General features: G+C 37.2%; 1 protein-coding gene across 3 annotated transcripts in view; it reads left to right on the forward strand.

The window, feature by feature from the left end:
• Positions 1–21,770, forward strand: part of EPC2 (enhancer of polycomb homolog 2) — a 144,555-nt gene that overhangs the window by 34,693 nt on the left and 88,092 nt on the right. For 2 of the 3 annotated variants that reach the window (XM_016949790.3, XM_016949791.3), the window contains exon 2: positions 10,857–11,016. In XM_016949790.3, the coding sequence (XP_016805279.1) occupies positions 10,857–11,016 (160 nt within the window). Of the gene's footprint in view, positions 1–10,856; positions 11,017–21,770 lie in introns of those variants that run through there. The other variant, XM_063790497.1, reaches the window with a different exon arrangement.

Here is a 21,770-nt window from a genome sequence, read left to right on the forward strand (position 1 = left end):
AAATAATATAAATATCTACGAATATATCCCAAGATTGTGAGGACCTAATAAGCACATGATTGCAGAGGCTCTCTGAGAACTGTAAAACATTACATAACTGCAAGGTGACATTGTATATTTCATCACTTTCTGTGACCAGCAAGGTGAGATGTAAGAAAAGTATAGGAGAACATGGGCTTAAATCGTTAGAAATTACTGATTCCAGCCTTGGCTTCCTAGTTCCTTGATGTTGTTTGTTGTTGTAGGTGTGTGGTTCTCACTGTCTTAGCGCAAAAGTTTGTTTTTTGAGAGAGAGAGGGTCTTGCTCTATCTCCCAGGCTGGAGTGCCGTGTTGCAGTCACAGCTCACTGCAGCCTCCCATTCCTGCGCTCAAGTGATCCTCCTGTCTCAGCCTCCAAAATAACTAGGACGACTGATGTGAGCCACCACATCCAGCTAATTTTTATTTTTTTAATAGAGAATCATAGTCTCACCATGTTGCCCAGGGTGGTCTCGATCTCCTAAGCTGAAGCTATCCTCCTGTCTTGCCTCCCAAAGTGTTGGGATTATAGACATAAGCCACTGCTCCTGGCAAAAGTTTTTACTACTAATAGATTCTAACTAAATTTGTAGTAATACTTGAATGGGAAAATGTATTTGGTGTTCCAACTTGGGATTCTGCCCTATTAAGAAAAACATATTTCTGCCTGGCACTGGAAGCCCTTTTCTCAAGCCTTTTTTTTTTTTTTTTTTTTTTAATGTTTCCGGACCTTTGTTCATTTTGGACATAATGTTTTCTCTGCCTCGCTTATTTATTTCTTCTTTTGCCCTGCTAAATCCCTATTGATCCTAAAAGTCAATAGTTTAGATTTTACTTTCTTTGGGCATCTTTCCCTAACCTTCCAAGATGAGTGGTTTGACTAGTTGAGGTTGGACATGCTTGTGAAGTTCAAACATGATTGCATACTTCATTATCTCTCTCTGACTAGGTAAGTTTCTTAATGGCAGAGACTGTTTCTCATTCAACAGTTCTCAATAACAGGATAATATCCGGTGTTTAATAGGTGTTCTCAAGTGTATAGAAATGATGCCTACTGATAAATAATTTTTAGTTCATGCATTGTAGCATATTCAGCCATCTAGTTTCGTTTACTCTAGTGCACTTCTATATGTTGAGGCCGGATATTTATTTCGTTTGGAGGTTGATAAATGTTCACTTAGCCTCTGTGGTGCTTAAGGACCCTGAAATATTTGTTGAGCCAACTTGGTCACTATAAACATAGAATGAAATTGACAGAGAAATTGATGGCAGTGAGGTAAGATAAGTCATATATTCTAGAACTGAGTGAAGAAATAAGAGCTATAAGGGAATCTGATGAAGAAAATGGAAAGGTCAAGAAGCTGGAGATTTTCATGAATTTGAAGACTAGGCATAGTGAATGAGAAGATACGTGTGAACTCAGGGAATAGGAAGTAGAAGTTGTATTCAGAAGAGGACCAGTATATAAAGAAACAAAAGCATAAAACAGTATGCTGTTACTGGGGAATAGCAAGAAGGTTGCTGTAATTTTAGAGAAGGATATTTGGGAGAGGTATGGTGCTAGAATGATAATAGGTTGGACTGCTTCAGATGAGACATGTTTGTCAAGCTCAAAAAATGAGACTTTATCCTGTAGATGGTGGGCAACTTGCCTTTTTCTTCAGTATGATGTAGAAGCTCCATGAGCTTATGGTGTGCCAGGCATTGGGGACAAAGTGGTAGATGCAAAACAGACACATTGTCTTGCCCCACAGTCCAGTGGAAGAAGGAGGCAGAAATCACATGGTTACAAAAACAGATATAAACGTCCACGTCTGAGAAGCCTATGCTGGAAAGGTGTGTGTTTCTGAGAACTGATAAAAGAGATTTTTTTTTTTTCCACTTAGGATGGTCAGATTTCACTGAAGATGTGACATTTTAAATGTGGACCAGAAGGGTTTATTTAGGAGAAGTAGGGGATTGTTATTGGGGGAGGGGGCTGTGTGGAGAATGGCAGGTAGGAGAAATAGTAATTCATGTTGCTGTTTCAGAGTTTACAAATCTCTCAAAGGCTACATTTGTTTAATTTTGTTACAGGCAGTAAGACCTTATCAAAACACAAATGGGTAGTTTGAATATATTAGGGTTTTCTTAAAAACAGTTTTGACTGCGATCGACAATAAAAAACATTTTACAAACGTATATGACTGAAATAACTTTTTACATTCAGTACTCTGTGATTTTTTTTCTTTTCTTTAAAAAAAAATTGCTGACTATGACCTATTAGTGGGTGCAGTTTGAAAAACATGGGGTAAAATGACCGGTTAGGTTTGTTTCTTTCTTTCTTTGTTTCTTTTTTAATTATACTTTTTAAGTTCTAGGGTACATGTGCACAACATGCAGGTTTGTTACATAGGTATACATGTGCCATGTTGGTTTGCTGCACCTATTAACTCGTCATTTACATTAGGTATTTCTCCTAATGCTATCCCTCCCCCTACCCCCTACCCTACGACAGGCCCCCGGGGTGTGATGTTCCCCACCTTGTGTCCAAGTGTTCTCATTATTCAGTTCCCACCTATGAGTGAGAACATGCGGTGTTTGGTTTTTTGTCCTTGTGATAGTTTGCTCAGAATGATGGTGTCCAGCTGCATCCATGTCCCAGCAAAGGAAATGAACTCATCCTTTTTTATGGCTGCGTAGTATTCTATGGTGTATATGTGCCACATTTTCTTAATCCAGTCTGTCATTCATGGACATTTGGGTTGGTTCCAAGTCTTTGCTATTGTGAATAGTGCTGCAGTAAACATATGTGTGCATGTGTCTTTATAGTAGCATGATTTATAATCCTTTGGGTATATACCCAGTAATGGGATTGCTGGGTCAAATGGTATTTCTAGTTCTAGATCCTTGAGGAATCATCACACTGTCTTCCACAATGGTTGAACTAGTTTACACTCCTACCAACAGTGTAAAAGCATTCCTATTTCTCCACATCCTCTCTACCTTGTCATTTTATGTTTATAAAGTTATTATCAGTATTCATAAGCCTTTATCTCCACTAATTAATGAGTAGTGTTTTTGACCTGTGGTTACTGGGGTGCATTGAGTGCACACCAAAACCCTTGTTCAGTTTTAAAACTAAATATGTTTTGAAAACTCTCCAATACATAATCTTATTATTGTATAGAGTTTTTTTTGGGAGGAAAGTTGCAGAGAGTCGAGATACTCATATACCTCAGTTTTGTGGTACGTTGTTACCGTTGGTTTCTACAAGGGCCTTCTCTTTTCCTCTCCTCCCCTCCTCTCACTGTATTTTCATTTTTATTATGGAATTATTAAACATACACAAGTATAATGAATCTCCATGTGGTCATCTTCTGCAGTTAATCACATATGGCCAATCGTGTTTTGTCTCTGACACTGCAGTCCAGTACGGCCTGAATTTGAAAGGGTATTGCAAGACTCCTCTCTGGTTTCCTTTATTTATTCTGTTCTCTCTCTCTTTGCTACTCCCATTCTTTTCTCTACCCTCTCAGGCAACCAACTAATATATTTAATGTGTCTCTTGTGGCAAAATCCATACTGTTTTATGTACATTTGCTTTTAATTTATAGAAATCACATGTTATATCTGATTCTATTTCTTACAAGTTTTCTGAATTAACACTGGTTTTTTTTTTCCTTATTCACAAAATATATCACAAGGATCTTAAAAATTTTTTTTTTTAATTTCAATAGCTTTGGGGAAACAGGTGGTGTTTACTTGCTTGGAAAAGTCCTTTAGTAGTGATTTCTGAGATTTTGGTGCACCCATCACCTGAGCAGTGCACACTGTACCCAGTGTCTAGTCTTTTATCCCTTAATCCCCTCTCATCCTTCCTGCCGAGTCTCCAAAGTCCATTATATCATTTTTTTTTTTTTGAGATGGAGTCTTGCCGTGTTGCCCAGGCTGGAGTGCAGTGGCATGATCTCGGCTCACTGCAACCTCCACCTCCCGGGTTCAAGCAATTCTCCTGCCTCAGCCTCCCAAGTAGCTGGGACTACAGTCATGCACCACCACTGCCGGCTAATTTTTGTAATTTTAGTAGAGACAGGGTTTCACCATGTTAGCCAGGATTGTCTCGATCTCCTGATGTCGTGATCCACCCACCTCGGCCTCCCAAAATGCTGGGATTACAGCTGTGAGCCACCACACCTGGCCCATTATATCATTCTTATGCCTTTGCATCCTCATAGCTTAGCTCCCACTTATAAATAATAACGTGATGTTTGGTTTTCCATTCCCAAGTTACTTCATTTAGAATAGTGGTCTTCAACTCCATCCAGGTTGCTGCAAATGCCATTATTTCATTCCTTTTTATGCCTGAGTAGTATTCCATGGTATATATACACCACATTCACTCCTTAGTTGATGAGCATTTAGGCTGGTTTCATATTTTTGCAATTGCAAATTGTACTGCTGTAAACGCATGCAAGTGTCTTTTTCATATGATGACTTCTTTTCCTTTGGGTAGTTACCCGGTAGTGGGATTACTGGATCAAATCTACTTTTAGTTCTTTAAGGAATCTCCATACTGTTTTTCCATAGAGGTTGTACTAGTTTACATTCCCACCAGCAGTGTAAAAGTGTTCCTTTTTACCACATCCACACCAACATCATTACTTTTTAATTTTTAAATTATGGCCATTCTTGCAGGAATAAGGTGGTATCTCATTGCAGTTTTGATTTGCATTTCACTGACGATTAGTGATGTTGAGCATTTTTTCATTGTTGGCCATTTATGTATCTTCTTTTGAGAATTGTCCATTCATGTCCTTTGCCCACTTTTTGATGGGATTGTTTTTTTTCTTGCTGATTTGTTTGAGTTCCTTGTAGATTCTGAATATTAGTCCTTTGTTAGATGCATAGTTTGCAAATATTTTCTCCCACTCTGTGGGTTGTCTCTTTGCCCTGCTGATTATTTCTTTTGCTGTGCAGAATCTTTAGTTTAATTAGGTCCCATCTATTTATCTTTGTTGCATTTGCGTTTGGGTTCTTGGTCATGAACTCGTTGCCTAAGCCAATGTGTAGAAGAGTTTTTCCGATGTTATGTTCTAGAATTTTTATGGTTTCAGGTCAGTTGATTTTTGTATAAGGTGAAAGCTGAGGATCCAGCTTGATTCTTCTACACGTAACAGTGCTTCTAAGATGCATCACATTGTATATGCATCTGGACCGTTGATACCAACTGTTTTGTAATATTCATGATGAGCATCTACCACATTTGACTTACCTACTGTCCCACTCATAGATACCCACGTTGCCTCAAACTTTCCTCTACAGCAGATACCATTTCAGTGAACCCCTATGCCTACTTACATACCTGTGTGAGGTTTTCTTTGGGTTATACAGTCAAGACAGGAGTTGCTAGTTCACAGATTATGCAGATTCAGTTTGAGTAATTAATCACATTGCTCTCTGGAATGGTAGGAAGTCTGTGCTTCCATAGTCATACATGCCGGAATTTGTATCATATCCTTGCCAACACTTGGCATTATTTTAGTTTTTTATTTTTGCCAGCCTAATCAGTATAAATCGTCTCATAAAATTTTTTAAACTTGTGTTTTTCTGATTACTAATGAATTTGCACATCTCTTCACATACTTGTTAGCCTTTTGGGTTTTCTCTTCTGTAAATTGCCTATTTATATCTTTTACCCATTTTTCCTTTAGGGTTACTTTTCCTGTTAATTTGCAGGAGTTTCTTATATATTCTTGATAGTAATCATTTATAGGTTTTAGACATTTAAAATAACATACTATTTTGTCATAAATTTATTAACTTTGTCCGTGGTGTCCTTTATTGAACAAAAATTTTTAATTTTAATATAATAGATTTCGTTGAGTTTTTTTTGCTTTATTGTTCGTACTTCTGAAATTTTAAGAAGTTATCTGCTCTTATAGCAGAAAGATATTTCCCTTTGCTTTCTTCTGTCTATGGTTTTATTTAGCATGTTTAGATATATACAGATATTGTAGGTTTGGTTCCAAGCCACCACAATAAAGCGAGTAACGCTAAATAAAGCAAGTTACATGAATATTTTGGTTTCACAGTGCATATAAAAGTTATGCTGGCTGGGCACGGTGGCTCACGCCTGTAATCCCAGCACTTTGGGAGGCTGAGGTGGGTAGATCACGAGGTCAGGAGATCGAGACCATCCTGGCTAACATGGTGAAACACCGTCTCTACTAAAAATACAAAAAAATTAGCCAGGTGTGGTGGCGGGAGCCTGTAGTCCCAGCTACTCAGGAGGCTAAGGCAGGAGAATGGCGTGAGCTCCGCTTCGGGGGGCAGAGCCTGCAGTGAGCCGAGATTGCGCCACGGCACTCCAGCCTGGACGACAGAGCGAGATTCCATCTCAAAAAATAAAAATAAAAAAATAAAAGTTATGCTTATACTATACTGTGGTCTATTACGTATGCACTAGCACTGTGTCTAAAATATATACATTCCTTAATTTTAAAATGCCCTATTGCTAAAAAATGGTTGCTAACAGTCATCTGAGCTTTCGGTTATTCACAGTCTTTTTACTGTTGGAGGGTCTTGCCTTGATGTTAATGGCTAGACTGATCAGGGTAATGTTTGCTAAAAGTTAGGTGGCTGTGGAAGTTTCTTATAATAAGACAATAGTGAAGTTTGCTGCATCAGTTGACTCTTTCATGAAAGAATTTGTTGTAGCATGTGATGCTGTTTGATAACATTTTACTCACAGTAGAACTTTTTTCAAAATTGCATTCTCAAACCCTGCTCCTGCTTATCAACTTCGTATAATGTTCCGAATCCTTTGTTGTCAGTTCAGCAATGTTCACAACATCTTCACCTGCAGTAAATTCCATCTCAAGAAACCACTTCCTTGCTCATCCATAAGAAACAACTCCTCATCTGTTCAAGTTTTATGAAATTGCCACAATTTGGTCACATAATATTCTGAACAGGCTCCACTTCTAGTTGTAGTTTTCTTGCCATTTCCACTACATCTTCAGTTACTTCCTTTACTGAAGTCTTGAACTCCTCAAAGTCATCCATGAGGATTAGAATTCCCTTCTTTCAAACTCCTGTTAATGTGGGCATTTTGACCTCTTTCTATGAATCATGAATGTTCTTAATGACATCTACAATAGTGAATCCTTTTCAGAAGGTTTTCAGTTTACTTTGCTCAGATCCATCAGAGGAATTTATGGCAGCTATTGCCTTACAAAATGGATTTCTTAAATAAAAACTTGAAAGTCAAAATTACTTTTAATCCATGGACTGCAGAATGAATGTTGTCTTAGCAGGCATGAAAATAGCATTAATCTCCTTGTTCATCGCCATCAGACTTCTTGGGTGACCATATGCATTGTTGGGTAGTTGTATTTTAAAATAATTTTTTTTTCCCTGAGCAGTAGCCCTCAGCAGTTAGCTTAGAATATTTATTAAACCTGTAGAGCACAGGCAGAGTAGATTTAGCATATTCTTGAGGGCCTTAGGATTTTTGGAATGGTAAATGAGCATTGACTACAATTAACATTACCAGCTGATTAGCCCCTAACAAGAGAGTCAGTCTGTTCTTTGAAGCTTTGAAACCAGGCATTGACTTTTCCTCTCTAGCTATAAAAGTCCTAGATGGCATCTTCTACCAGTAGAAGGCTATTTCATCTACATTGAAAATCTATTATTCAGTGTAGCTACCTTCATCAGTGATCTTAACTAGATCTTCTGGATCACTTGTGATGTTTCTGCATCAGCACTTGTTGCCTCACCTTGCGCTTTTATGTTATGGAGATGGATTTTTGCCTTCAACCTCATGAGCCAATCTCTGCCATCTTCTAACTTTTTTCCTGTAGCTTTTTCACCTCTCTCAGCCTTCATAGAATTGAAATGCCTTGCCCTGGATTAGGCTTTGGCTTACGGGAATGTTGTGGCTGGTTTGACATTGACCACTGACCAGACCACTGAAACTTTCTCTGTCTCAGCAATAAGGCTGTTTTGCTTCGTTATTATTTGTATGTTCACTAGAGTGGCACTTAGTGAGCTTAAAAAGGAGCAGAAAATGTGGCTTTATAATATTTTGTGATTTCTAGTAGGCAGGTCTCCGTTCTCATGCCACATTTTCTGCTGCTTTTTAAGTTTACTTAGCTATTCCTAGACTTCTGTTCCTTAGCCAAATTTCATGGCATTTTTCTTAAATATGTTTTCTTGATTTAACTTATTCTGACAGATGCCAAAGAGATGCTAACTATGATGTAGTATAGATGATTATTTGGGGAAAAGCAGGTATGACTTGATTGGATCTGACAAAACGATGCTGCTTGTGGGAGTCCCAATAGCTGCCCTGGCTTACTGTTCACTTGTCTATGGCATAGAAGCTTGTTTGCCCACTTCCTCATATTGTATTTCTTTTCTTTCCCATTTGTTTTATGTCTCTGTCTCTCTGCTTTCTTTAACGGTAATTACTGGCAGAAGATCATGAAATTAATTATTTTCTTATTATTTGGTATCTATCCCCCTCTATCATCTTACCTTCCTTTTAAAGTACTAATTACAATCAAACTAATCTACTGTGTATTTTGCATAGAATGGACCTTCAGTTTAATTTTATTTATGTCTTGCTGAACGAAACTTTTCTTTTTGGATCACTGCACTAATTCCTTTTGTATAATAACATTTCACATACCCTAAAGGCTTGAATGAAATTAAGACCTTCTAATTTCCAAAAAAATGGTGTAATATCTTAGGATTAAGAATTTTGGCTTTGCAAGACTTGGAACCAACCCAAATGTCCAACAATGATAGACTGGATTAAGAAAATGTGGCACATATACACCATGGAATATTATGCAGCCATAAAAAATGATGAGCTCATGTCCTTTGTAGGGACATGGATGAAGCTGGAAACCATCATTCTCAGCAAACTATTGCAAAGGCAAAAAATCAAACACCGCATGTGCTCACTCATAGGTGGGAATTGAACAGTGAGAACACATGGACACACAGGAAGGGGAACATCACACACACCGGGGCCTGTTGTGGGATGGGGGGAGGGGGGACGGATAGCATTAGGAGATATACCTAATGCTAAATGATGAGTTAATGGGTGCAGCACACCAGCATGGCACATGTATACATATGTAACAAACCTGCACGTTGTACACATGTACCCTAAAACTTAAAGTATAATAATAATAAAATTTTTTAAAAAAAGAATTTTGGCTTTGCATATATATGTATATCCTGAATTGTGTTTCTGTTTTGTTACTTAGAACTGTTTGACCTCAACAACTTACAAAACATCCTTATGCCTCAGTTTCTTTATATGCATTTTGCATAGCCTGACATGTAGTAGGAATCCAGTAAAGATTTCATTTATTCATTCAGTTAATGTATGTTAAGCAGCTTCTATATTTTGGCCATTGTACTAGGCATTAGGGATAAGAAATTAACAAAACAAGCAAAAATCATTGCCTTCTTGGAACTTACTTTATGCTAGGGGGAGAGGGGCAGTAAACAAATGAGATCTTTACTATGATGTTGCAAAGTGGTATGGAGGAAAGTAAAACAGGAAAGGTATCGAGGAGAGTAAAACAGGGAAGGAATGCTAGAGGAGGAGTACTCTTTTAGATTAGAAAAAAAAGTCACGGAAGGCCTCTCTGCTAAGATAAGACTGGAAGCAATTTTGAAAGCAGACTGTTTGGATATATAGAAACAGCAACATCAGTGTGGCTAGAATTAAAGATTGGAGAGGAGAGAGGTTGGAAATGAGATAAGAGAGATGCAGAGTCTTGTAGGTCATTGAGTGAAATTTTTTTTTTTTTTTGAGACGGAGTCTCGCTGTGTTGCCCAGGCTGGAGTCCAGTGGCGTGATCTCGGCTCACTGCAACCTCTGCCTCCTGGGTTCACGCCATTCTCCTGCCTCAGCCTCCTGAGTAGCTGGGACTACAGGCGCCCGCCACTACGCCCGGCTAATTTTTTTTGTATTTTTAGTAGAGTCGGGGTTTCACTGTATTAGCCAGGATGGTTTCGATCTCCTGACCTTTTGATCCACCCATCTTGGCCTCCCAAAGTGCTGGGATTACAGGCATGAGCCACCACCCAGCCATTGAGTGATTTTTAACCTTTACTCTGAATAGGATGGAGATCAGAAATCCTTTATGGGGTGGGTGGCATGACACGATTTACCTTCCAAAAGGTAAAACTGTTTTATTGGGAATGGGCCATTGTGGGGGAAGGGAGGAAGGAGGGAAAATTCTATTTAGGAGGCTATTTCAGTAAGTTGTGGAAGTAATGAAGTGATTAGAAACTGGATATATGTTATAGGAACTGTTCATTTAACCTTTATTTAAAAATATTTTCTGCCCTGGTAGTAATAAAACTTGTTGTACATAATTTTATCTTTCTTTGAAATATTCAGAATTTTGTACTGTTAAAGTTTGAAGTAATAAATGCAGAAGATACTTAAAATCTGTGATACAAATTTATTTCCTGTAATTTGGAATTTTTCTTTCATCTGGTAGTGGTGACAAACACCTCAATTAATCTAGCAAACAGATTAATTTTTTGTAATTGAAATTTTATATTCTAGTTTCTGAGTATATATTTAATTTTGTTTAAAAAAATTCTACTTACAAAAATTGTAATAATCTAAGGTGTTATCAGTATGAGCCACGAGTATTAAGAGAGAGTGATGACAATGTAACTGTAGGTCTTTGGCAAAGGAACTATTTATAATTGATTCTTAAAGCACTTCGTGATTATTAAACAAAGTAACTTTTATATAAAATTGTGCATTGATTAATATTACTTAAACAACTTATGTTGCCTACTTTACATTTTCCAGGAACATCATTTACAGCGAGCAATTTCAGCACAGCAAGTGTTTAGAGAAAAAAAAGAGAGCATGGTCATTCCTGTTCCTGAGGCAGAGAGCAACGTCAACTATTACAATCGCTTGTACAAAGGAGAGTTTAAACAGCCAAAACAGTTCATTCATATTCAGCGTAAGTTTGTTAATTCATTGTTTTCTGTTTGTACTTTAAATTTATCAACCAGTGGAAATCTTTTCTTTTGCCTAAAGAAATTCTAATTTTTTAATTCATACACACTGATTAATAGATATGTTAAACATTAAAGAATAAAATCCCTCTGTGCTTACATCTGAATTTGGAAATCATTTTGAGTTTTAAGTAACATTTGGAACATTTGATATTTATGTAGTATAGGATTTTATATAGCACTTATACTTTATTACATAGCTAAAAGGTGGTGGATTACTATACCCAAATGAGATTTCCTTTTTTTTTTTTCTTTGAGACAGAGTCTCTCTGTTACCCAGGCTGGAGTGCAGTGGCATGATCTTGGCTCACTGCAACCTCTGCCATCTGGGTTTAAGTGATTCTCCTGCTTCAGCCTCCTCAGTAGTTGGGATTACAGGCGTGTGCCACCACACCCAGCTGATGTTTGTATTATTAGTAGAGATGGGATTTCGTCTTGTTGGCCAGGCTGGTCTCAAACTCCTGACCTCAGTTGATCTGCCCACCTCGGCCTCCCAGAGTGCTGGGATTACAGGTGTGAGCTACGGCGCCCACCTGAGATTTACTTTTAAAGGTCCAGTGGCCCTAATGCCCAGGAGTAGTCTTCTGAAATTTTTCAGAATCAAATCTAATGCCTTTACTTTCATATAGTTTTTATTAAAGAATTCTATGTAGTTCTGCCTCCTTAATACTCTTACTTTTCTCCCACTGTTAGTATTTAAATGATCACCACCTCTAGCGTGAAGACTTTTAACAATCTCCTGTTATATTTACTGTCCTGTATCTACTGTCCCTATACTCTTCTAATCTAGCTTCTCTCCACAAAGAACTTCTAGAGTAGGATTTTTCAGCTGATTCCACAGACAGATGCTAGTGTCTTGTTATCTTGTCAGGTGTGTAAAAAAGAAATGTTGGATAGCTTGTTAAAATAGAGATTCCAAGGCTCAACATCCGGCCTAGCTGAAGTATCCACCTGTCTGACAACCTACCTGTATGAGAATCTCTGGGTGTGAAGTCTGGTGATTTGTATTTTTAAAGAGTTCCCTGTGTAATGCTGAAACATCACCAGCTTTAAGACTGACTGTAAGATTGACTGCTTTTCATTGATTCTGAGATGCACTGTTTTCATCTTTGCAGTGAAATTGCATCTTAAATTGCTGTTGTTCAGGATTGAAGTCTTGTTCTTCTAAAGAGAATTTTCATTTGTTTCTGCCAGGCATTTGGGGACACTACCAACCGGAGACCACGTTAAAGTTTTTGCTTGTTTGTTTTGTTCATTTGTTTTTGGACCACAGTATTAGCTTTAATTTAGGCTGCAGATCTGCTCAAGGTTCAGTTCTCAGGAAGATTTTTTGCTTCTCCTTTCTACCTAAGGGCAAGTTGAGAAATACAAAATTCTTTGCTTTCCCTTTCTGCATGGCTAATTTATTTCTTTAATCTTACACTGAGGGCATAGCCCTTTGGTAATGTATCTTTATTCAGTAGTATTCTATACTAATATTAACACCCAAGCATAAAGCTTTTTTCTTTCTTATGGTATATATAGTAATGTTGTGTCTTGTAATTGATGGCAGTTTAGATTTGATAGAATTCAATAATAGTCATATTCTCTAGTATGAATATTAGGTTCTTTGTAATTTGTTCCCTGCTTTCTCCTTTAACCTCATTTATTTTTGCTCTTCCCTTCACTCTGTGTACCATAGGGACTATGAAAATTACCCCCATTCACCTTCTTTCATATTTAACATTTCCTTGCATGTGCTGTTGAAGTCTTCTTTCCCTTCCTATAGCTCATTAAAGACTTAACTCCCTTATGAAAGCCACCTTGACTTTTCTCACTCTACCTGTCTTCTTTGCTTATCGTAGTATCTTTTACATACTTCTGTTAGAGGACTCACCATACTTTATTGCAATTATTTGTAACCATTCTTTCTCTCCTTTTAGACTGTGAGCTCCTTGAGGGCAGGAACTATATATTTTATTTTCTTTTGTGTCTTCAGAGTAAAGTGCTTGGTTTATAGATGCTCAATAAATGATGTGTTTGTCGACTGAATTGTTTTAAAATGGCTTTAAAAAGTCTTTTGGTGGTACAGCCATTTTCCACAGATTTCTTTTCTCTGAAATAGTCTAGAGAAACACACATGCGAAAATTATTTATGTATATTTTTTTCTCCTGTGTTCTTTGACTTTGAGTCCTATTAGCTTTTTGAATTTGCCTTTACCTTCTATCAGTCAGGAAGGAGATAACTATTCATAATAGAAATTTTAAGGATCTCTCTTAAGCCAAAGTATCAATTATTTTGTATTTTGATAATATTGCAGTTAGGCAGGAAGACCATTTGTAAAAACCATTCTAGGAAACCAAGAACTAAAAATCGGGTGTAACTCATGTGGGTCAGGCCCATCGAATACAATAAACGTTATTCTTGTGTTGGTTTTTTTCATTTCATTTTATTCTATTACTGTAAAAAACAATAAAAGTAATAGAAATTATTTTACCTTTCATTTTTTCTTTTAGCTTGTCAGCGTATACTGCATACTATACAGTATCTTACTGCACATATGATATTTATTCTGCCTTTCTAGTCGTATTTTAAGTTTCTCAGATTTTTATATGTAGTCATTTAAAATGCATATACCACTTTCCATCAGTTTGATATTTCACAATTTGCTTATTGGACTTAAGATTATCTGTACTAAATTTTAAACTCATTACTGATTTTTTCCAAGGAAGGTTAAAAAAATTTTTTTTAATGTAACTTTTTGCTAAGCCTTTAAGGAGTTTCAGAAAATTTCACTCTGGATTTTTCCTTTTCTTCTTTTAATGATAGATTAGAGAGAATCCCCATTCACTTGGCTAGAAAAAAACATTGTAAAGTTGCCACAGTAGGGTGGCCTTGTTCAGGTTCATCACATACTTGCCTGGGCTTTGGCAGAAGCCTCCTTCTTGCCCTATTCTTTATACCTTCCAATCCATCATCCACTGCCACTGTTGTAATTACTATCCATTTCAGAATTTTCAGTGACTGTCTGTTGACTATAGGATAAAATTTTTAACATCTTTGTGTGATGTATAAGGCACTCCTTTGTGCCTGTCTAGCCGTGTTTCCCTATGTGTTCTTCCACTATGACACCAACCTTATTGAAATGAACTGTTTGAGGGTCTTTTTCTTCCTCTACACTGTAACCTCCTCGCGATCAGGGGCTCCATCTTATGGTACTTTAGAATTTTTATTACCTAGTACAGTCCCAGAGTGTAGTCTCAATACACTTTTCCTTCCTAATTTCTTTAACCCATCATGCTTCAAGCTACATTAATAATGAGATCTTTGTAGCTCTTTGAGTTATGCCTTATTTTGTTATGTCTTCACATAGCCTTTTACTTCTCAACTTGTTAAAATACAACTTGCCTCCAGGATTACCTTTAGGAGCCTTTTTCTGACGTCTCTCAGCATTGTTCTTGGTACTGTTTGCCCCACCCCTCCTGTGTCCAGTGCGTACTTTCGTTGTGGCACTGACCACCTTCAGTTGTGATTGTTTGCCCTCTGTTGGGCAGAGTTTATTGAGAGAAGGGACTTCTTTTTCTTTGAATTTCATTGCCTAGTACAGTACTTATAGCATGTGGTTAGGTGTGCAGTTAAATATTAGCTGAATAAATAAATGAGTGAAAGAATTAATGAAATTAAAAGCATATACTCCATGGCATTTTCGAGCCATCAGTATTTGTTGGACTAAAAATTGTACACAGAATCAAATATAAGGCTAAAATTATTAGTGCATACAGTGAAATTGAGCAACCCGCTGTGTTAGAAATTAAAAGGTGAGTTCTGTTATTCACCAACTGTTAATTTAGCCCAAAAAGTGCCAAGAAGGAGTTGGGAGTGGACTCCAATCTGTTATGAAAGTGAGACAAACATTCTTGTTCCTTCCGATCCCTTTCAGTAGCAGTTCTTCATAGTCACCCTTATCAGCTTTATGCAGAACTTATTGAATCATAACACATCGAGCTGTCTTTACCAGGTGGGAAGCATCTTGAAGGCACAAAGTCTTTGATGACCTAAGATAGTAAAACTCTTCAGTTGTGTGCCACATGCAGAAAAAAACACTACCTACTTTCATTAAGTTACATTTACTTTGGGTTCCTTAACCCAAATGTTATAATTTTCATTCTTCTTGGAGTTCAATAATTTTATTAAATTCAGTACCCAAACTTTTCTCTTTAAGGAAACAACTTTGTTTACATTTCAATAGTATCTTTATTTGATCTCCTATTACCTGTTTTATTTAATATGATAACATTTTACAGTTGATACTAAATATCTTGGAATTGTAGAACACGAAGGAACTTAACATTCTCCTCCCCCTGCCCAAACCCCGGTGACGGAGTCTTGCTCTGTTGCCCAGGCTGGAGTGCAGTGGTGCAATATCTGCTCACCACAACCTTCCTCACCGCCCCACCAGGTTTAAGCAATTCCTCTGCCTCAGCCTCCAGAGTAGCTGGGATCACGGGTGCGTGCCACCACGCCCGGCTAATTTTTGTATTTTTAGTAGAGACAGGGTTTCACTCTGTTGGCCAGGCTTATCTTGGACTCCTGGCCTCATGATCCGTGATCCGCCCACCTTGACCTCCTAAAGTGTTGGGATTACAGGCGTGAGCCATCGCACCAGCCTGACATTGTTTCTTAAGTATTCTGAAGTTAATTTGTATCCAGTTTTGAACTCAGTTAAATAGTTATTGGTAGCAGGACTCTCTTTTCTTATTTTGAAATGAAAGTTTACTTCCCCCATCTCATTCCCTTAGTCTTACAAACATAGAACAGTAGACAGTCTTGACTGAAAGAAGAGTTCAGGAGAAAGGATAGGTGGAGTAATAACTTGTCATCTGTCAGGCAGGGAGAGGAATGCACTCAAAGGGAATTGAAATGTACCGTTTGTGTCTGCTTCCAAGATTTTAAGCCCTGGCAAAATGCCTGTGTGTGGACACTGCTGTACACTTCTGTACAACTTGAAGCTGCCTCCTTCTCAGACTGATAAAGTTGACTGTTGTCAAGTCTACATTGGAAAAGAGAAAAAGTTAAACTTACCATCATAAAGTGCACCTGTGTATACCACTAGGTTTTTCAGCATGGTTAAAATAGATGCTGGCCTAACATCCAACTTCAGTCTCATTATCCTTGGAAATGTCTTTTGATATTCTCTGCATTATGCAAAAAATGATAATTGACCTGTTCTTTCAGGGCAAACATATTTTGATTGGAAAGAGTTGGGAAGGATTCAGAACAAATGAAGAACATTGTTTTGTTTATACAGTAAGACTTATTGGTAAAAAGGATGCATTCCAGGAACATCATTTTCTTGTAAAAAAAATACTATTGGATGTGTATTAAGAAATTGGACATAAATTCTGTGAAAGGACATCACATATTCAAATAAATAAAGACTGGTAAAACAATGCCATGGGTACAGAAGCAGATTTTGTCAGATTTGTGGAGAACACATTACAGGTGAAGCTGGATCTCAATATCAGGTGATTAGAAGGGACAGGGAATAAGGCCAGCCCCTGAGGGCAACCCACATTCAGATCAGCTAGCTCTAAGTATATTCCTCTCTCCTCAGATTGTGCACTAGCTGCAACCGTGTCCTATTCTTGGGCAAAGCTGTGTGTGTGGACATGGGCTGAAATGGTAGAGTTGTATCTGGGTAGGTGCTAATCCAGGAAGGAGGAGAAGCCTCCAAACCTAGAAGATAATAGATATGAAAGGAGGCCAGGCACAGTGGCTCACACCTGTTATCCCAGCACTTTGGGAGGCCAGTGTGGGAGGATCACTTGAGTCCAGAAGTTGGAAACTAGCTTGGACAACACAGTGAGACCTTGTCACTACAGGAGAAAAAAAAGGTAATGCCAGACATTGTGTGAAAAGCAAACTAATCATTGGGTAGTCTGAGATAAATGAAAGAGAAGCCTGAGTTTAAAGGAGAACGCCCCTTCAGGCTATGTGCATTTATTTATGTCCACTTTTCAAAAAAGAAAAAGAAAAAGGCATTTGCAGTGACTTAGAGTAAAATACAATGCAATAAATTAAAGACCATGGTTAAAGAAATCAGGGAGAGAATAAAGACACTATAATAAGGTAAATTTGATGTATAGTGGCACATATTTTAGCCATGATGTGATTACAAAATATAAAAGCAGTATTGGTCATAAAGGGTGCATGATTCTTGGCCTTCAAGCATTTTGAACCCTCCTGTGGGGCCTCCCAAAGAAGATACCCTGAGGTAACTCAGCAGAACTGATTGTGTTAGGAGGAGTTACCAAAGATAGGCCTTCAGCATATTCACCTAGCAACTAATATCTCCATAAATGATTCTCCAATGATGCCACACTCCCCTGAGAGTACCTTACAGCATCTTGTTTCCCCTACCTTAAGAGACTAAAGGAAATTTGCCTTCTCATCTTACTCAGTAACATAATTCCATGGGCTGTCTACCTACAAAAATATTTTCTCATGTGTTTATTTCTTGAAAATTTTAAAGAAGTCTAAACTTTTCCTTCCACAGTTATGGGTAAAAGATAGTAAAATAACATTTACTGACCTCTGTATTTACATCCTGTTATGGTTTGCATACATTTTTTGTATCCTAAGCCAATTATTGCTCAAAGGAGCCTACTGGACAGATAATGTATTTCTCCCATTTTAAACCTAAGATTAAAGAGCCCAGGGTGATGCAGCTAGCAAGTAGAAGAGTCAGAATTCTAATCCAGGCCATCTGGCTCCAGAGTGTGCCTGTTTAACTGTTTTATACTGCCTCTTAGTCATGGTTCATCATTACAAGTTGCAAATATTTCTACACTTTAAACATAGAAATTCATTACCATTCAAAGGGGGTTGGTAATAGAATCAATAATGGATTCTTTTTTTTTTTTTTTTCAATGGAAAAATTGCAGGGTAGAGGCAGGTTGCTTGCTGATAGAAAAGGCAGATGTATATAACTGTGATGACGCACTGTTCTCATTTGGCCTGGCAGAAGATTAATGAATGGAAGAGCACTATGAATGGGTCAGAGAAGAGGTGCCAAAGGGAGAAACTTGAAGAAAAGGGAACCATGAGAGTAATACAAGCACACACTTCATATTTTACCGTATTACCTAGAGTAGTGAGGAGCTCTATTGAAAGGGAGTGAATTTTAGCTTTTGGGAAAGCCTAAGATTCAACTTTTAAAAGAGCCTTTTGAGTTTTATAAATCAAAGACATTAGAGGGAGAACCACTAGGGCAGCAATACAAGCTGATCCTTAAGTGCTTCCATTCAAACACACTCATGCATGTGTGCACGCATACACTAGAAGAACACAAAATAAAAGGGTCAGCCAGGACCTTTGGGTTTTAGGGATTAACTCAGCAGAGCTAGAGAACCCATTCTAGTGCCTTTGGGTATACTGGTTTGCTGCAAGTCCAACCTATCTTTGAAAATAATTCCACAATTTGAATAAAGAGAGGCCCAAATTGGGAAAGAGTGTGTGGCAGTTATTGATTTCTAAGCCTCCAACTAAGCACTGTGCCTGACAAAAAATAAGATTTGCTTTCAATGAAATTGGACCACGTAGGACCTCAGTCAAGTGGGCTTTATTTTCTCTATATGTTAACAAACAAAAAAAAAAGGTTACTGTACCTTTCATGGTTTTAGAGGAGGCTAAAGTAGATAACAAGTGATGTAAAGAATGAGAGAATGAAAAGGCAGCCTCTATGATGATGATGTTGCTTTTTAAATGAGATGATTTAGTATTAAAAGAATTGTTTCTCACTAACATTGTTCTTATTAAGAAACTGAAGTTGTAGTAAATACGCAATCTTCCCTCCATGGAGTTCAGTAAAGCCACCTCACCGCCCCACCGCCCCCTCTAAAATTGGACCTTGTTTGAAAAAGTTTTCTTATTACTGGCTTAAGAATCTTCTGTTTTGGCTGGGCGCAGTGGCTCGTGCCTGTAATCCCAGCACTTCGGGAGGCTGAGGCGGGTGGATCACGAGGTCAGGAGTTCAAGACCAGCCTGGCCAAGATGGTGAAACCCTATCTCTACTAAAAATACAAAAATTAGCCCCGTGTGGTGGTGCACGCCTGTAATCCCAGCTACTCCGGAGGCTGAGGCAGAAGAATTGCTTGAACCTGGGAGGTGGAGGTTTCAGTGAGCCGAGATCGTGCCATTGCACTCCAGCCTGGGTGACAGCGAGACTCCATCTCAAAAAAAAAAAAAAAAAAAAAAAAAAAAAATCTCCTCTTTCTCTGATAGAAACTAAGAAAGTAAGCTTTTTTTTTTTTTTTGAGAAGCTGATTTTCATGTTCTGATTATAATGAAAAGTAAAATGTTAATTGCGGAAAAAAATAATAATTCTGTCTCTCCAAGATAATTAACCCAGATAAAAGTGTATTTTCTTCGCTTTTTTTTTTTTTTTTTAAAAAAAAGCATTATACTCTGTGTATGTGTGTATGTGTTTGTGGCTTTCGCTTTTTCACTGACTGTCATAGAGTAAGCATTTTTCCATTGTAATCAAATAATTTTAATAGTCTTTGGAAGCTGTAAATTATTACAAGGAATTAGTTTTATGTCCTTCTGTAGTCAGCAGGGATCTTATAAGAGGGCCAGTACTGAAGGTTTTTATTTGTTTCTACCTTAATTATCGAGAAGTTTTAGACCCAGATTATTAGTAAACTAGTAATTTGAATTAGTGAAATATGAATTTGTATGTCAAGGAAAAATAAGATTTTAGGCTTTTTAAAAAACAAATAAACTATATTTTAAAACACGATTTTAGATTTACAAAAAAGCCAATAACAAAATTTTCATGTGCTACCCCTACACACTTTCTCCTACTATTAGTATCTTGTATTAGTCAGTACATTTCTTACAGCTGATGATGTTATTAATTAAAGTTCATAGTTACAGTTTGCTCTTTGTATTGTACAGTTTTATGGATTTTGAAAAATGCATAACATGGATCCATGATTACAGTATCCTACAGAATAGTTTCATCACTCTAAAAACTCCCTGAACTTCGCTGGTACATTCTTCCAAATCCCAGGCAACCACTGATCTTTTTGTTGTCTCTTTAGTTTTGCCTTTCCCAGAATGTCAAATAGTTGGAATTATATAATACATAGCCTTTTCAGATTCTCTCATGTCTTTTTGTTGCTTGATAGCTTATTTCTTTTTATCATTGAATAATGTTTTATTATATGGCTATATCACAGTTTATCCATTCACCTATTAAAAGACATCTTGATTGCTTCCAGTTTCACAGCTATAAATAAAACTGCTCTAAACATTTGTATGTAGGTTTTTGTGTGGCTGTGAGTTTTCAGCTCAGTTGGGTATATACTTAGGAGTGCAATTGCTGTAAACATGTTTAGTTTTATAAGAAGCTGCCAAACGGCATTCCAAAGTGGCTGTACCATTTTGCATTCCCACTGACAGTGAATGAAAGTTTCTATTGCCCTGCATCCTTATCACCATTTGGTTTTGGGTCAGTTTTTGGATTTTAGCCATTTTACTAGGTGCGAGATGGTATGTCACTGTTGTAATTTGCCGTTCCCTGATAACATAAGATGTTGATCACCTTTTTGTTTGATTGACATTATTTATATATCTTCTTTAGTGTGGTGTCTGTTCAGATCTTTTGCCCATTTCTTTATTGGATTGCTTGTTTTATTGTTGAGTTTTAAGTGTTCTTTATATATTTTAGATACATGTCCTGTAGAGATATGTATTTTGCATATCTTCTTCCTCTCTGTGCCTTGTCTTTTCATTCACTAACAGTGTCTTTCACAGAGTGAAAGTTTTTAATTTTAATGAAGTCCAGCTTAACAATTTTTTTTACTTTCATGAATTATGTGTTTGGTATTATTTCTAAAAGCTCATCATCAAACCCAAGGTCCCTGAGATTTTCTCCAGTGTTATTTTCTAAAAGTTTTGTAGACTGCATTTTATATGTAGATCTGTGATCCATTTTGAGTTAATTTTTGTGAAGGGTGTAAGTTCTATATCTAGATTCATTTTTTTTCATATGGGATGTCACCGTTCTAGCACTCGTTGTTGGAAAGACTCCCCCCTCCCCCCTGCCCCGCATTGAATTGCCTTTGCTCCTTTGTCAAAGATCTTTTGTCAAAAACTATATTTGTATGGATCTATATCTGAGCTCTATTCTGTTCCATTGATCTACTTGTTTACTCTTTTGTCAAATTCTTGCTGTTTTGTTTATAATAGCTTCAGAGTAAGTCTTGGAATCAAGTAATGTCAGTCCTCTGCCCTTTTTACTTTTTTTTTTTTTTTTTTTTTTTAGCACCAGTTGCTCTGAACCTAAGTCCTCTGCCTTTTTTCTTCTTTACTCTTGTATTGGCTCTTTGGGGGCTCTTGTCTTTCTGTATGAACTAGAATCTATTCATCATTGTAACAAAATAACTTACTGGGATTTTTACTGAGACATTGTTGAATCTATATCACATTTGAGAAGAATTGACATAATAGTGTCTTCCTGTCCGTGAACATGGAATATCTCTGCATTTTTTTATTTCTTTCATCAGACTTTTGTGATTTTCCTCATATAGATCCTCTGCATGTTTTGTTAGATTGATACTTAAGTGTCTTTTTTTGTTGTTGTTCTAATGTAAATGGTGTTGTTCCTTAATTTCAAATACCGAGTGTTCATTTTTGGTCTGTAGGAAAGCAACT

The sequence above is a fragment of the Pan troglodytes genome, chromosome 13 (genome assembly GCF_028858775.2).
Source record: "Pan troglodytes isolate AG18354 chromosome 13, NHGRI_mPanTro3-v2.0_pri, whole genome shotgun sequence".
NCBI classification, from domain to species: domain Eukaryota; kingdom Metazoa; phylum Chordata; class Mammalia; order Primates; family Hominidae; genus Pan; species Pan troglodytes.